At 32.3% G+C, this 18,759-nt stretch overlaps 1 protein-coding gene across 1 annotated transcript; it reads left to right on the forward strand.

Moving 5' to 3' along the window:
* Positions 1–472: 472 nt before the first annotated feature.
* Positions 473–17,484, forward strand: LOC126886564 (gem-associated protein 2-like). Its single transcript, XM_050653515.1, has 2 exons — positions 473–1,355; positions 17,238–17,484. Exon 1 carries the CDS (start codon positions 579–581, stop codon positions 1,344–1,346), a length of 768 nt encoding a protein of 255 aa, XP_050509472.1. The 5' UTR covers positions 473–578; the 3' UTR covers positions 1,347–1,355; positions 17,238–17,484.
* Positions 17,485–18,759: the final 1,275 nt, after the last annotated feature.

Here is an 18,759-nt window from a genome sequence, read left to right on the forward strand (position 1 = left end):
GCGCAGCATAGGTAGAAGAAAAATGTCCTGGCTGAGAAACCTCAGAGAATGGTTTGGATGCAGTTCAAAGCTCAACTGAACTATTTTGGGTTGTACTGTCAAAAGTTAGAATAGCAATGATAACACAATAGTATATGATTTGCACAGTAAAAAATATTCGTTAATAAAGTGCATCTTTAATATTTTCTTTCCTCGAGAGTGATAAACATAAAGTAAAATTGCCTGCCTTTCTTTTAAAATATTAGTTTAGTTTGTGTACTAACGACTGTGTCCATTATTGAAGTAAAATAAATAATATTTTATGTTAATCAAATTTAATTCTTTAAAATTGTGTTCTTTCCGTTATAACCCACTCTCATCTCTATAAATCGGCCCTCTATTTGACAGCTCGGCAGTGTTGGCCCATCTATTTGAAATAATCCAGTAGGAGGAACTCTAAATCTGGCAACGCTGAGAGAATGTCATTAATGACAAGTGACAAGACCATTTGTTTATAGTTTATAGATAACAGAAAAATATTTTTACAAACGCTTGAAAACGAAATTTTGCAACATTTTTTACATTGATAATAGTTTACAATGGAAAATCTATTATATGACAACGACAGTGATTATACTGATTATTCCGAAGACTCCGACGGTGAGAGTGAAGGACTTTTAAGGAAGGCCCTAGACGTGAGCCTCCCCGACGATTTTGTACCTATATTACACCCTGGAAACGGGACTGAATTTCTTCAGAATGTAATGTTTCAGAGAAAGAATATGAAACGAGTGGTTGGTCTGGACGAAGAAACAATTAGTAGACTTAGAGATGAGTGTGAACATCTAAAAGTTGTTACTATTCCGAATCCCCCCACTGACGAGACCGGCAGTCTTCAACTGCCAACTCTAGACTGGCAGTTAAAAAAACTAGAAGAATTCAAGCAGTTTATACAATTCGTTGAACAACACCATAAACCAGAAGGTAAAGAAAGGTGGCTGAGGTCGAAGAATGAACAACAGTTCATATCTGACATCAAGTCACATAGTCCCAAATACTCAGTATTATTTAACTATGCACACGAAAGTAAATTGTCAATGCTCGAAATACTCACAACGTATTTGTCGAAGCAAAAACTGTTGGAAGATTTCGTTGGGCCTTGGTTGCTGTATATTTTTTCAACGTTAGGATATCCACCAAGTCCTGGGTGTTGCCACACAATTAGAGAGTTTCTTAGAGTTTGTCGTAGGATGAGGTCGAAATATTCCAATACCATGCCGGAATCTAGTCTCAAAGCATTGAATTTTTATATCTGCATTAGTAGCAGATATTATGGTCAGTTGGACTTGGCTGATGGGCATTTGTGATAGGTAAAGGTAAGTAAGGGCTAAGTGATTTTTTATAACGTAATTCCTGTTTGTATTGCTTTGAATAGCTTTTTCTAAAAAAATAGACATGCTGACTAATAACAATAATATTGTATGGCATTTTTGCCGGGGAGATCCTTTTGGACAGGTTTTTTTTTGGGCACCATTTACATCTTTAACCCTGTTTCAAGTAACTAAGTAAGTAGTGCCAATGTACACTAGCCCAGCTAGACCAACGGCTTAACATACCCTCAGCTCTTATCATTTTTAGATATAAAAATGGATTGTCTGTGTCAGGGTTCGAACCCGGGCGCTTTTGCTTATGAGGCCAGTATCATGCCGCTGCGCTACAGCTGTTCACCTGCTATTAATTATATGTACAGTAAAATAATTTGCAAGTAGGTATGTCAACTGTGCTGCAATCAACAACAAAAATAACAACCTTTTTTGTTGATATAAAACGTTTCCAGATACAGCTGAAGGGGTACAATACCTTGAAACAGTAAAATAAATCCTAGTATATACTTAGTATCGTTGATTGCTAATAAGATTAATAAGTCTTCCTGCTAATAAAAATATTTAGAGCATCAAGCATAGTAGATCCATGGCTGGATGGACTATTCTCCTCCATGTGTTCTTGTCTATTGCTTTCATCCTCCAATTTGTGACATGGACTGTTTGTAGATCATCTTCTATATTCATTTTCCACCTTGTTGTGGGCCGACCTCTTCTCTGACATCCTCCAATTGTACTTGACAGTAACATTTTCGGTAGTCTCTAGCATGCTCTATTCCTGTGTCCTAGTTAGTGTTACCAGGTGTCCCGATTTGCGCGGGACGTCCCGTTTTTCAGGGGTCTGGGGACACGTACAGATTTGTACCTGATCGGGACACTAAATGTCCCGATTTTCACCCACGAAAACCAATTTCAGGAGGACTTGCAGTGAATTTTATAACTACACTGGGGTGCAAAATTACCCGGACACCTTAAAAATTGGTCATCTTTGATGTATCGAATTTCTTGAACCGGTTGTCCGATTTAAGTGATTTTTTTAATATATTATAGCCTTATTCTTTAGCAATATCGCTGTAAGAGTATTATTGCTAAACAGTTAAATTTTCATTGTATACCGGGTGTACCAATCAAACTGTGTTACCTTCTCAAAGTTCGCATCACCCTGTGGAATATTCTAGTATTTATAAAATACTGAAATTAAAATCCAACTATAGCCTCATGTTTTCTCAACATTTTGTTTTTTGATTCATTCGGTTACATTAGACCATAAAAAAGTTAGGTACTTTAACAACTAGCCACGTTTTTTATCAATACAGTGTATTTTTAAATAAGTATGACACATTTTAAGGGGTAATTCTGCATGAAAAAATAATGATAGTTTGCATTATAAACGGTATGTGTGCAAATGCTTCGTTTCTGAGAGGGTGTTGAAATTTTTCTTACAAACTGAAGATTTATTTATTGCTTAAAAACCGGTTGAGATATGCAAATGAAATTCGGTGGGTTTTAAGACGTAGTTATTGTACATTTTTTGACATACAAGTAAGAAATTAATATTCACCATTGGCGCCCATACGGGTAATATGAGCCGTCATATTACCCGTATGCGCGCCAATGGTGAATATTTAATTCCTACTTGTATGTCAAAAAATGTACAAACTACGTCTTAAAACCCACCAATTTTCATTTGCATATCTCAACCGGTTTTAAAGCAGTAAATAAACAGTTTGTAAGAGAAATTTCAACACCCTCTATCTCAGAAACGAAGCATTTGCGGACATAGGTTTATAAAGCAAACTGTCATTATTTTTTCATGTAGAATCACCCCTTGAAGTTTGCCATACTTATTGAAAAACACCCTGTATTGATGAAAAACATGGCTAATTGTTAAAGTACCTAACTTTTTTACAGTCCAATATAAGCGAATGAATCACAAAACAGAATGTTGAGAAAACATGAAGCTAGAGTTGAGTTTTAATTTGAGTATTTTATAAATGCTAGAATATTCCACAGGGTGATGCGAAGTTTGAGAAAAAACACAGTTTCATTGGTACACCCGGTATGTAATGAAAATTTACCTGTTTAGCATCAATATTATTACAGCGATATTGTTAAAGAATAAGGCTAATAAAAAATCACTTAAACCAGACAACAGGTTTAGAAAATTCGAGACATTAAAAATGACCCATTTTTAAGGTGTCCGGTTAATTTTGCACCCAGTGTATGTTATAAAAACAAGGCACTCCTTAAAAGTGGCAAAATCTAATGAAAAATATAATTTTAATAAAAAATAAATAATTTACTTAATACAAGATGTTTTTTTTTAATTTCGTCTGATTATTATTATTATGTATATTAAAGTATTGACTTAGTTTAAAAGTTATATAGAACAAAAGTTTTTTAGAGTTAGTCAGTTGATCCATTTTGGTACTTACTTTCAACGCGTGTTTTTTAACCGGTGTTACCTTAGCCATAAATTTCATCCATAAATTTTTTTTTCATATTTTCACAAAAATTTGGTATAAATTTATCAAAAATGAATAAAACAGATAATATTGACAAGAAAAATGTTATATATGTTATATATGTTTGGAAAAAAAAATTTAAACGGGCGATGTATTGACGGTGAGTAGATAATGCCACTCAAATTCAAAAATCCTTTATGGATGGTACGTTAGTCAACTTTTTTTCTCAGTTTTTTGTTAAATTCTCAAAGTAAATATAATAAAGCATAACATATAAAAAAATCGTGATGGAGGTATTTTCCAAAACATGCGAAAAAAATTCTGAAACTTAGATGTATTGCGCGCTATTCGTTAATACGTCTCAAATTCAAAAATCCTTTATGGATGGTACGTTAGCCAACTTTTTTTCTCAGTTTTTTGTTAAATTCTCAAAGTAAATATAATAAAGCATAACATATAAAAAAACGTGATGGAGGTATTTTCCAAAACAAGAGAAAAAAATTCTGAAACTTAGATGTATTGCGGGCTATTCGGTAATACGTCTCAAATTCAAAAATCCTTTATGGATGGTACGTTAGTCAACTTTTTTTCTCAGTTTTTTGTTAAATTCTCAAAATAAATATAATAAAGCATAACATATAAAAAAATCGTGATGGAGGTATTTTCCAAAACAAGCGAAAAAAATTCTGTAACTTAGATGTATTGCGCGCTATTCGTTAATACGTCTCAAACTCAAAAATCCTTTATGGATGGTACGTTAGTCAACTTTTTTTCTCAGTTTTTTGTTAAATTCTCAAAGTAAATATAATTAAGCATAACATATAAAAAAATCGTGATGGAGGTATTTTCCAAAACAAGCGAAAAAAATTCTGAAACCTAGATTTATTACGCGGTATTCGTTAATACGTCTCAAATTCAAAAATCCTTTATGGATGGAACGTTAGTCAACTTTTTTTCTCAGTTTTTTGTTAAATTCTCAAAGTAAATATAATTAAGCATAACATATAAAAAAATCGTGATGGAGGTATTTTCCAAAACAAGCGAAAAAAATTCTGAAACTTAGATGTATTGCGCGCTATTCGTTAATACGTCTCAAATTCAAAAATCCTTTATGGATGATACATACGTTAGTCAACTTTTTTTCTCAGTTTTTTGTTAAATTCTCAAAGTAAATATAATAAAGCATAACATATAAAAAAAACGTGATGGAGGTATTTTCCAAAACAAGAGAAAAAAATTCTGAAACTTAGATGTATTGCGGGCTATTCGTTAATACGTCTCAAATTCAAAAATCCTTTATGGATGGTACGTTAGTCAACTTTTTTTCTCAGTTTTTTGTTAAATTCTCAAAGTAAATATAATAAAGCATAACATATAAAAAAAACGTGATGGAGGTATTTTCCAAAACAAGAGAAAAAAATTCTGAAACTTAGATGTATTGCGGGCTATTCGGTAATACGTCTCAAATTCAAAAATCCTTTATGGATGGATCGTTAGTCAACTTTTTTTCTCAGTTTTTTGTTAAATTCTCAAAGTAAATATAATTAAGCATAACATATAAAAAAATCGTGATGGAGGTATTTTCCAAAACAAGCGAAAAAAATTCTGAAACTTAGATGTATTGCGCGGTATTCGTTAATACGTCTCAAATTCAAAAATCCTTTATGGATGGTACGTTAGTCAACTTTTTTTCTCAGTTTTTTGTTAAATTCTCAAAGTAAATATACTAAAGCATAACATATAAAAAAAACGTGATGGAGGTATTTTCCAAAACAAGAGAAAAAAATTTTGAAACTTAGATGTATTGCGGGCTATTCGGTAATACGTCTCAAATTCAAAAATCCTTTATGGATGGATCGTTAGTCAACTTTTTTTCTCAGTTTTTTGTTAAATTCTCAAAGTAAATATAATTAAGCATAACATATAAAAAAATCGTGATGGAGGTATTTTCCAAAACAAGCGAAAAAAATTCTGAAACTTAGATGTATTGCGCGCTATTCGTTAATACGTCTCAAATTCAAAAATCCTTTATGGATGATACATACGTTAGTCAACTTTTTTTCTCAGTTTTTTGTTAAATTCTCAAAGTAAATATAATAAAGCATAACATATAAAAAAAACGTGATGGAGGTATTTTCCAAAACAAGAGAAAAAAATTCTGAAACTTAGATGTATTGCGGGCTATTCGGTAATACGTCTCAAATTCAAAAATCCTTTATGGATGGATCGTTAGTCAACTTTTTTTCTCAGTTTCTTGTTAAATTCTCAAAGTAAATATAATAAAGCATAACATGTAAAAAAATCGTGATGGAGGTATTTTCCAAAACAAGCGAAAAAAATTCTGAAACTTAGATGTATTGCGCGCTATTCGTTAATACGTCTCAAATTCAAAAATCCTTTATGGATGGTACGTTAGTCAACTTTTTTTCTCAGTTTTTTGTTAAATTCTCAAAGTAAATATAATTAAGCATAACATATAAAAAAATCGTGATGGAGGTATTTTCCAAAACAAGCGAAAAAAAATCTGAAACTTAGATGTATTGCGCAGTATTCGTTAATACGTCTCAAATTCAAAAACCCTTTATGGATGGTACGTTAGTCAACTTTTTTTCTCAGTCTTTTGTTAAATTCTCAAAGTAAATATAATAAAGCATAACATATAAAAAAAACGTGATGGAGGTATTTTCCAAAACAAGAGAAAAAAATTCTGAAACTTAGATGTATTGCGGGCTATTCGGTAATACGTCTCAAATTCAAAAATCCTTTATGGATGGATCGTTAGTCAACTTTTTTTCTCAGTTTTTTGTTAAATTCTCAAAGTGAATATAATTAAGCATAACATATAAAAAAATCGTGATGGAGGTATTTTCCACAACAAGCGAAAAAAATTCTGAAACTTAGATGTATTGCGTGGTATTCGTTAATACGATTTTTCGATACGAATAATCGATTAATACGTAACACGATTTTTTTATATGTTATGCTTTATTATATTTACTTTGAGAATTTAACAAAAAACTGAGAAAAAAAGTTGACTAACGTACCATCCATAAAGGATTTTTGAATTTCAGACGTATTAACGAATAGCGCGCAATACATCTAAGTTTGAGAATTTTTTTCGCTTGTTTTGGAAAATACCTCCATCACGATTTTTTTATATGTTATGCTTTATTATATTAACTTTGAGAATTTAACAAAAAACTGAGAAGAAAAGTTGACTAACGTACCATCCATAAAGGATTTTTGAATTTGAGACGTATTACCGAATAGCCCGCAATACATCTAAGTTTCAGAATTTTTTTATACCTCCATCACGATTTTTTTATATGTTATGCTTTATTATATTTACTTTGAGAATTTAACAAAAAACTGAGAAAAAAAGTTGACTAACATACCATCCATAAAGGATTTTTGAATTTGAGACGTATTAACGAATAGCGCGCAATACATCTAAGTTTCAGAATTTTTTTCGCTTGTTTTGGAAAATACCTCCATCACGATTTTTTTATATGTTATGCTTTATTATATTAACTTTGAGAATTTAACAAAAAACTGAGAAAAAAGTTGAATAACGTACCATCCATAAAGGATTTTTGAATTTGAGACATATTAACGAATAGCGCGCAATACATCTAAGTTTCAGAATTTTTTTCGCTTGTTTTGGAAAATACCTCCATCACGATTTTTTTATATGTTATGCTTTATTATATTTACTTTGAGAATTTAACAAGAAACTGAGAAAAAAAGTTGACTAACGATCCATCCATAAAGGATTTTTGAATTTGAGACGTATTACCGAATAACCCGCAATACATCTAAGTTTCAGAATTTTTTTCTCTTGTTTTGGAAAATACCTCCCTCACGTTTTTGTTATATGTTATGCTTTATTATGTTTACTTTGAGAATTTAACAAAAAACTGAGAAAAAAAGTTGACTAACGTATCATCCATAAAGGATTTTTGAATTTGAGACGTATTAACGAATAGCGCGCAATACATCTAAGTTTCAGAATTGTTTTCTCTTGTTTTGGAAAATACCTCCATCACGATTTTTTTATATGTTATGCGTTATTATATTTACTTTGAGAATTTATAAAAAACTGAGAAAAAAAGTTGACTAACGTACCATCCATAAAGGATTTTTGAATTTTAGACGTATTAACGAATAGCGCGCAATACATCTAAGTTTCAGAATTTTTTTCGCTTGTTTTGAAAAATACCTCCATTACGATTTTTTTATATGTTATGCTTTATTATATTTACTTTGAGAATTTAACAAAAAACTGAGAAAAAAAGTTGACTAACGTACCATCCATAAAGGATTTTTGAATTTGAGACGTATTACCGAATAGCCCGCAATACATCTAAGTGTCAGAATTTTTTTCTCTTGTTTTGGAAAATACCTCCATCACGTTTTTTTTATATGTTATGCTTTATTATATTTACTTTGAGAATTTAACAAAAAACTGAGAAAAAAAGTTGACTAACGTACCATCCATAAAGGATTTTTGAATTTGAGACGTATTACCGAATAGCCCGCAATACATCTAAGTGTCAGAATTTTTTTCTCTTGTTTTGGAAAATACCTCCATCACGTTTTTTTTATATGTTATGCTTTATTATATTTACTTTGAGAATTTAACAAAAAACTGAGAAAAAAAGTTGACTAACGTACCATCCATAAAGGATTTTTGAATTTGAGACGTATTAACGAATACCGCGCAATACATCTAAGTTTCAGAATTTTTTTCGCTTGTTTTGGAAAATACCTCCATCACGATTCTTTTATATGTTATGCTTAATTATATTTACTTTGAGAATTTAAAAAAAACTGAGAAAAAAAGTTGACTAACGATCCATCCATAAAGGATTTTTGAATTTGAGACGTATTACCGAATAGCCCGCAATACATCTAAGTTTCAGAATTTTTTTCTCTTGTTTTGGAAAATACCTCCATCACGTTTTTTTTATATGTTATGCTTTATTATATTTACTTTGAGAATTTAATAAAAAACTGAGAAAAAAAGTTGACTAACGTACCATCCATAAAGAATTTTTGAATTTGAGACGTATTAACGAATAGCGCGCAATACATCTAAGTTTCAGAATTTTTTTCGCTTGTTTTGGAAAATACTTCCATCAAGATTTTTTTATATGTTATGCTTTATTATATTTACTTTGAGAATTTAACAAAAAACTGAGAAAAAAAGTTGACTAACGTTCCATCCATAAAGGATTTTTGAATTTGAGTGGCATTATCTACTCACCGTCAATACATCGCCCGTTTAAATTTTTTTTTCCAAAAATATATAACATATATAACATTTTTCTTGTCAATATTATCTGTTTTATTCATTTTTGATAAATTTATACCAAATTTTTGTGAAAATATGAAAAAAAAATTTATGGATGAAATTTATGGCTAAGGTAACACCGGTTGTTTTTTACCCCCAAGAATGGTTAACTCTGGACCTCGGAGGTAAACTACACTATGTCGACATGGCGTTGTTTTGTTTTTATTCTTTTAACTCACTCAGCTCTCCAAGAGCTTTCTAGAGGTATACTACACTTGGTACTAATGACCACGAAAACGAAATTACCAAAAAAATAGAACACTATGTTCAAATAATTTGAGAGGTAAAAAGCGCCATGTAAACTTGGGTGTTTTTACCTCACATTTACTATCTGCGTGCTGATCGCAAACAACACTATGTTGACTTAGTGCACTGAGTACCTAGCTGCAAACGGGTCATAGGTAACTGTTCTTGTTAACAGAAATAAATCTCTTTGTTTTTATCTATTCTTTTTTTATAGTTACCTAGTTGTTTTTATAAAAATCGTGATTATTAATACATTGTAATAAACAAGCAACAAATAGTGTGCACCTTCTCTTAAAAATTGGTGTTTCTATTTCGAATGGTATTATGCTAATTATACACATAGTTTCAAAAGTTATGCATCACTTAAAATTATGCTAAATTTAAAAAAATATATAAAAGAAACAGAAATAATAACAAGTATTATTAAATATTATTATTTTGTTGAGCCACAATATGTCAGTAACAAATTGCCAACATTGTTGTTATTTCTGTTTTCATTCAAGAGTCAATAAATACCGAGATAAATACATATTGGTTCATTAATAATAATGTTCTATTTGTGATAAAATAGAGAAAATTAAATGGACAACCAAACAACATAGCTTGTGTCTGGTACATACATAAAACCTATTTAGTATAACAATGGTATTACCTCATAATAACACATTTTTTTAAATCTTTTATAGTGCGTCTAATAATTTGGCCAGAGACTGGCCAAAAAACCGAATATGTTCAGATTGTTATCAGCTATTGATGTTAGCGTTTAGTGAAGCGTTTTAAAGAATTCTTCAACTTACTTTTATTTTTTTTATAATACAGCTTCATAATTTTACAACACTATATTTTTCGGCAAACTTTTGTAAATTTAAACCAGACTTTTTACTTTCTCAGCTATTATATTTTTATTATGTTTCTTAGCGACAAAGGTTTCTTATTTTACGACATCCTTTCTTCGTGTTCGCCGACACCGACCCTAATAAATTATTATGCAGGTTATTTTTAATCTCATTTTAGATAAATACGATAAGTATTAAAATAGTATTGGGTATTTCGCAATACTGGGTATTATTAAGAAGTACCCATACAAAAATATTTTGGCCGATAGTAACTGGTAAATTTCTATGAAATGGGTTTTAAAAATAATGAGATTATTTGGCCGCGTCCGTATTGTATAAATGGCCGTTAGTACAGGTTGCCGATTTTGACCGGTGGCCGTTAACACAGGTTTTAATGTAATAACATTTAACTAAAATAAAAATTTGTTTTATGAGAAGTATGAAGTACCTAGCTAATTTTTTTTTGCACTTAAATACCTTTAAATTCAATAAATATTTTATAAGTATAGATCAAACCTATCAGACGTAAACTGCACTATGTCACTGTAAATTGCCATTAATTACAGTAATTAGGGCAAATTTTAACGTTTCATTAGTTGGATTGTACAAACTAGTTACATGTTATGATTAAAATACGATCGCATTGTCTTTCAGAGCGAAAGATACCTAATTATGGGATATACACTGTGTCCGTAAAGTATGGAACAAATTCTTTTTTAGCTAAACAGAGCATTTTAAGAAATAATCCTGAAACACGTCAATTTTTGATTTTAATTTACCGTATTTTAAAATAATATTGTAATATACAGGGTGAATTACTTTCGAGTAATGACGTCACCGTCATTTTTTTTTTAAATGGAACACCTCCATTTTGTCTCAATTTTCGGATTACTCTAGCTGAGCTGATTCCAAAAATGTATCACATGTTGATACAAATTGGTACAGGGTGGACAAAAATACAATAGTTTTGTGTGTACTCATAATATTAAATTTTAATTAATTTTTGATATTAAATTAAAATATTAAATTAAACAATATCAAAAATTAATTAAAATCAGAAATTAATTAAAATATCAAAAATACAATAAGTATTTTTGATAATATTGTTAATTTAACTAACGCGTTACTTTATGAACACACACAAAGCTATTGTATTTTTGTCTACCCTGTACCAATTTGAATCAACATGTGATACATTTTTGGAATCAGCTCAGCTAGAGTAATCCGAAAATTGAAACAAAATGGGGGTGTTCCATTTAAAAAAAATTACGGTGACGTCATTACTCGAAAGTAATTCACCCTGTATATTAGAATATTATTTTAAAATACGGTAAATTAAAATCAAAAATCGACGTGTTTCAGGATTATTTCTTAAAATGCTCTGTTTAGCTAAAAAAGAATTTGTTCCATACTTTACGGACACAGTGTATAAGATTTTTAAAACATTCAGAGGTAAACTGCACTATGTCACTGTAAATTACCATTAATCACAGTAGTTAGGGCAAATTTTAGCGTTTTATTAGTTGTATTGTATAAACAAGTTATATGTTATGATTAAAATATGATTACATTGTCTTTAGTTATATGTTATGATTAAAATATGATTACATTGTCTTTCAGAGCGAAAGATACATAATTATGGGATATATGAGATTTTTAAAATATTCAAACTGCTCTACTGAAAAGTTGCTTAAAATGACATAGTGTAGTTTACCTCCGAGGTCCAGAACTGTAACTGTCACCCCCCAAGTAAAAGCAACCAACGGTACTAGTTCAACTTTGAAGTAGGCAGTAAGTAGAACCTAAAACCAGATTTTCATGCAATTCGGAGTTGATTCTGAAAATTACACCCCAAAATGGTCATTTACTGGGCTATTGTTGTTTATTTGTCCCGATCTACAACATTTTTACTTATGTACTGATTAAAAACAAATCGGACCTGGCAACACTAGTCCTAGCCATCTTAGTTGTTGAGTTCTTATTACTCCTAGTGTACTGGGCTCCCCGTAATAACTGTCTCATATTTTCATGTGTCCTTCTAATCTAAACGTCTTTCTCCATTGTTCCTACAAATATTTTAATGTCTATCTCTCTGATGCAGAGAGAGAGAGAGAGAGAGAGAGACAGAGAGAGAGAGAGAGAGAGAGAATATTATTGTTTCTAGAATGAATTATATTTATAAAACACAACATGGTACCTACAGTACAAACAACATAATATTATAGAGCTAATAACTGTTCTGTATATTTTTAATTTTGCTCCTCTTGATATGTATTTATTTCTTAGTAACCTATTTAATTTTTTAAACAGACCAAAACCTGTAGAAACAGGCCACATAATTAAAATCAGATAGATCAAACTAAAATCCGTCAGAAGGGAGATGAATACAGAGAAGTCTTAAGAGAAGAATTTGTAGGATATTATCAACAAGAAAATACCGACATGAACACAATTAATAGAGAAATGCAACGTGGCCAAGAAAACGAAAAGTAAAGAAGACAAAATAAGTGTTGGAACAAAACGGTTGATGGAGAAGAGATGCCTAGTTCTAAGCGAAGGAAAGCGAAACACCGACGGTTTCAAAGAATTAAATAAACAAATAAAGAACGGAGTAAAGGAAGACTTAAGGATCTACAATGAAAACAAGGTAGAAAAAATTATAGAAAAGAATCGAGGCCTAAAATGCTTAAGACCAAACATAGGAAAGCCTCTAATAATCTCATTAAAAGATAAAGATGGAAAAGAAATAAGAGAAAAGAACAAAATCCTAAAAGTTACACAAAGATTTTACCGTGATTTATATTCCTCAAACAAAGACCCAGATAACACAGCAAAGGAAAATCTTAAGAAAAAGATAATAAATGTGAACTCAGAAGTACTCCATAATATAGAATCCTTCGAAATAAAACAAGCTATGGCACAACTAAAGAACAATAAGGCTCCGGGCCAAGATGGAATACTTGCCGAAATGTTAAAGGAGGGGAGTGAATCGAAGAATTGAAAAATCTTTTCAACGAATGCCTTCACGAAGGAGAAGTCTCAGATGATTGGAAAGAAAGCTTGACAATAAATAATTCTCTTCAAAAAAGGAGACAGGGGAGATCTGAAGAACTATAGGCCAATTTCCCTGTTGTCCCAAATGTACAAACTGTTTAGGAGAGTAATAACTAATAGGCTATCGTCGAAGCTTGATAGCTATCAACCGGTAGAGCAGGCAGGATTCTGAAAGGGTTACAATACATCGGATCATCTTCTTACAGTAAGAACGCTAATAGAGAAAGCCAATGAATATCACTTGAACTTATACATTGGCATTGTTGATTATGAAAAGGCACTCGACTCCATAGAACTTTGGGCAATAGAGAGAGCTATGAACAACTGCAGGATAGATTCTCGATACAGAATACTCATACATAATATTTATAAGAAAGCTACAATGAAAATACAAATAGATGAGGAAACCAAAGCTATACCAATCAACAGAGGAATTCGCCAGGGAGACGTTATTTCACCAAAGCTGTTCACACTGGGACTTGAAGACGTGTTCAAAGACATTAACTGGGTAGGTAAAGGAATAAATGTTAATGGAAGAAAACTGAGTCATTTAAGATATGCTGAAGACATTGTAATATTCGCTACAAGTTTCGAAGAATTACAGACCATGATGACGCAACTATTTCAAGCTTCGGAAAAAGTAGGCCAAAAGATGAACTTGGAAAAAAAAAAGTAATGACGAATACACCGAACATTACAAAAATAACGTTGAATGACATAGATTTAGAAACAGTAAGCGAATACATCTACCTGGGACGAATAATGAAAGTTAACAAAGAAAATCAAACTGCCGAAATTACTAGAAGAATAAGGTTAGCGTGGGCAGGATTTGGAAAACTGAGTTGGATCTTGAAAAACACTAAAATAGAACAATATTTGAGAACCAGAGTTTATGATCAGTATATCCTCCCTATACTTACGTATGGTTCACAGACGTGGACACTCACCAAGGCCAATATGGATAAAATAGTAAAGGCACAGAGAGCGATGAAAAGATCAATGTTCTGGGTGAGGCTCATAGACAAAAAAACAAATACATGGATTAGAAGCAAAACCAAAGTAAAAGACGCAGGAGAACATGCTACCAAATTAAAATGGAGCTTCGCAGGACACAATGCCCGACTGAAGGATAAAAGATGGAATCACGAAATACAACAATGGAGACCGTGGTTAGGAAAAAGAAGTAGATGAAGGCCACAAATGAGATGGGCCGATGACATAAAGAAGTTTGGAGAACACAACTGGAAACAGGTGGCGCAAAATAGGCAACACTGGATTGAATTGGGGGAGGCCTATGTCCAAAGTTGGATTACTGAAGGCTGAAGAAGAAGAACCTATTTAATGCATAAACACACTTGTTCGCTTTCATTAAACTATTTTGGATTTTTTTCTTCTATATTTTGTTTTCGTGTTATCAATTGTTCCTAGATATAGGGCTTTTCATCGATTGCCATTTGTTTCGAGCTTCTGTCATGTCACGGATTATACTACATAATGAATAAATGAAATTAAATGATGACTGAATGAAAAGCCCTATTCAAATCTCTCAACTTCCTCAAATCTATATGTATAATTGGGTGAAGTCGAGTTCGCTCCGCTTCGTTCAGGTATATTTTAGAAGGGTACGAATTGGCTCCCGCATGAATGCGGGTAGGCTCTCATATAATCGCTGAAACATTAGACATTGTTGCCAAATCGTGTAATATTTATACTGCTTAGGAAATTTACATAGTGATAGAGACTTTTTATAGGAAAATTATACTTTTAGACAAATACTTTTAGAGTTTGTTTTAGTTCAACATTGGCATATAGTCCTGTCGCCAGTAGGGGTACAACGGCCTCCTTAATTCAGATGGACTTACCCAAGTTTTCTTTATGTATTTTGACCCGTAGAACACGAATTTTTTGGGTAACAGTCGATCCGGATGTCGATAAGATTGTTATAAACAAAGAACTTGAGGAATCACATAACAGCGATTTTTCGCAAAACAAAACATGTTTTTGTATTCTTTGGGTCATTCTAAGCAAAAAATTATTTTACAAGTTTTTTGGTAGGATGCATAGTTTTCGGCATAAACGGGATTGAACTTTCAAAAAATCGAAAAATTGCAATTTTTGAACCCGAATAACTTTTGATTGAAAAATAAAATAGCAATTCTGCTTACCGCATTTGAAAGTTCAAGTAAAATTCTATTGGTTTTGATTATTTTCATTGCTGGAAATTAATTTTTTATTGTTAAACAAAGCTATCAACACATAGTGATTGAATGATGTTTTCAATGCATTTCTAATTTGAAATCGAACGAGTAGGCGCGCATACAGAATTTCTACGTACATTACGTCCATTAAAACGCATGCATTGGGCCCGGGAAACACTATGTGTTTATACCTTTATTTAACAAATAAAAACTTATTTTTTAGCAATGTAAGCAATCAAAACCTATAGAATTTGACTTGAACTTTCAAATGCAGTAATCAGTATTGCTATTTTATTTTTTAATCAAAAGTTATTCCGGTTCAAAAATTGCACTTTTTCGATTTTTTGAAAGTTTAACCGCGTTTATCTCGAAAACTACGCGTGCTACGAAAAAACTTGTAAGACCATTTTTTGCTGAGAATCACCCAAAAAATACAAAAAAATGTTTTGTTTTGCGAAAAATCGTTGCTATGTAATTCCTCAAGTTCTTTGTTTATAACAATCTTATCGACATCCGGATCAACTGTTACCCAAAAAAATCGTGTTCTACGGGTCAAAATACATAAAAAAAACTTGGGTAAGTCCATCTGAATTAAGGAGGCCGTTGTACCTCCCCTGGCGACAGGACTAATATGTGGCAATTTTAACACAAATTATCGGTGTCGGCCGGTATGCGCTCGACCGTTTTGCGCTCTTACCTGAAATCGGTCGGTTTGCGCTCTACACTCTAATACCCGAAAGTTAAGTTAGGACCGAAGGGTTAGGTCTTCCTCCTTTCCCATAGATATTTCTAGTACCTGTTTCTAACAAAAAGAGAAAATTTGAAAGAAGTGACAACGCTGGGTGATATTTTCGACATGTTTAGGTAAAATAAATTTTGTCTATGGGAGCCAATTCGGACTCTACCTTTTTTAGTTCAGGTAAAATTCTTACCATTGGGAGCGAACTCGACCCCGTCCGTATAATTATTTATGTGTACTGTTAAATACTTTACTCTTACATAGGTATTCTTAGTCTGTGTGTTCGATGTATGTATTTTGTGTTTGCATGTCATTTATGGCTTTTTCTTCTAATTGTTTAGTTACCTGTATCACTCACTTCCTGTTTGCTTCTTGCTATTATTGCTATATCATCAGCAAGTGCCAGGCATTGATTGCTTTTTATGATATATGTAATTCCTTTTCTATTTATATTGGTTTTCTGCAGCATGTTTTGTTTCGTCAGGAGAATGCTAAAGATAATAGTTAAAAATTGGTCACCTTGTCTTCCTCCTTCATTTACTAGGAACCTGTCTGTTATTTCATTATTTCCTTTTAAGTACTTGGTTTTCTGTTCTTCTTAGTGTTAGTTATATCATTCTAAGAATGTTTCCGCTTCTTTCTAAGTCATCAAGATATTTATACAGATACTTCCTTTTTAATTTTGTCAAATTCTTGTTTAAGACTATAAATTATATCACGGTCGGTTGATCACATTTAGCAATGCTATGCCCCTGTAATGTTTGCTCCCACTCTTATCTTCTTTTAGATACTAGACTATGGAGCGGTTTTTCCTGTAAAGAATACTTAAAAATTTTACCCAGAAGCAACATATCATAAAACCAGGAAAAACTTATAAAACAAGTTTGGGTTTCAAGCATGAAAAGCTAGTAAATGGGAGCATGGTCTCAAATTATAAACATTTTGAATGTATCGTGTATTTATCTTATTATTTGTTTTTTTTTAGAATGAATCTACAAGACTGTTAGACCTCAAAAACTAGAGCAGGAGACCCATCACAAGAGCCCATGAATATAAATAATTCATATTTAAAATAATTAATTTTTGTAATTTTTATTTGTAATCTCAGACATTTTGTATATTTGATACAAATGTATATACAAAAATATATGTATACAAATCATTGATACTAAGGGGATCATATTGTATTCAGAAGAAGACTTGTTATGAAAAATAAAATAATTTTGTAAAAACGTTTACCACTTATTATTTGTATGAACTTATATTAGAATTAGGGCCGGTCTTTTCACCTCCGGATAACTAGTTGTCAGGAAGTTTATCTAACAGATTACATGCTAATCTGTCATGTCAGATATATTTCCTGATAAATAGTTATCCATACTATACTATTAAAATACCAAACTATTAAAAGTAATAGGCCAGATATGGCCTGTATTATTATTTGGTGACTACAATTTACCACTGGCTTCTTGGGTTTACTCAAATAAAAGGCTTGCTCATTGACTGCCTACATAACTATCAACAAAGGTACTATGCTACTGCTTCTCTTACCTAAACCTGAGCCAATCAAATAACATACCAAATCAACATGGAGTATTTTTGGATATTATGTTCCACGGTATTGAAGATTATCAGAAACTGTTGGCTTAAAAGGAATTTGATAATTTACTTGCCAATAACTTTCTCTCTCTCCTATGGCGCTACAGTTCAAGTCGGGCCCTGACCTCCCCCAGCATCCGCCTCCAGTATCTCTGGCTGCTCTCCTCCTTTTTGTTCTCCCTCAATATCTCTTTAGCATCGGTTCTCACTTCGTGTATCCACCTCTTCCTTGGCCTTCCTACTGGCCGACGTCCCACCATCGTTTCACTAATAATAATAATATCGTATGGCATTTTTGCCGGGGAGATCCTTTCGGACAGTTCCAGAGCCATTTACATCTTTAACCCTGTTTCAAGTACCTAGTGCCGATGTACACTAGCCCAGGGGGACCGACGGCTTAACGTGCTCTCCGAGGCACGGTGAGACGGCTTGTGTCATTATTGGAGATTAAAATGGTTTGTCTTTGGCAGGGCTCGAACCCACGTGCACTGGCGTACGAGGCCAGCGGTATTGCCGTTACTCCACGGGCGCTCACGTTATCGTTTCACTAAGCGTTCTACTAGGTGTTCTGTAGTTATCCATTCTTATAAGGTGACCTGCCCATTACAATCTTTGCATAATTTGCTATAGAGGGTTCTCTGTAATATTGGTATAACTCGTGGTTGAACCTTATTCTCCATATACCCAATAACTTGCATCACGTGGCAATTACTTGTGACCTTAGTTGTAATGGTAATAACAGCTATTTTTAAAAATGAATAACCATTTTCAATTTCGTTGCAAAACGAAAATACAGCCGAACCATATTCCAGTCCAATCAGAGAGTGCTGCAAGCACCTCTACCGGTTTCGAAACTTATTAGTCTCTCATCAGGAGGCACATATGCTGCTCTCCCTGATCCAACCAAA

Source organism: Diabrotica virgifera, chromosome 1 (genome assembly GCF_917563875.1).
Source record: "Diabrotica virgifera virgifera chromosome 1, PGI_DIABVI_V3a".
Lineage (NCBI taxonomy): Eukaryota > Metazoa > Arthropoda > Insecta > Coleoptera > Chrysomelidae > Diabrotica > Diabrotica virgifera.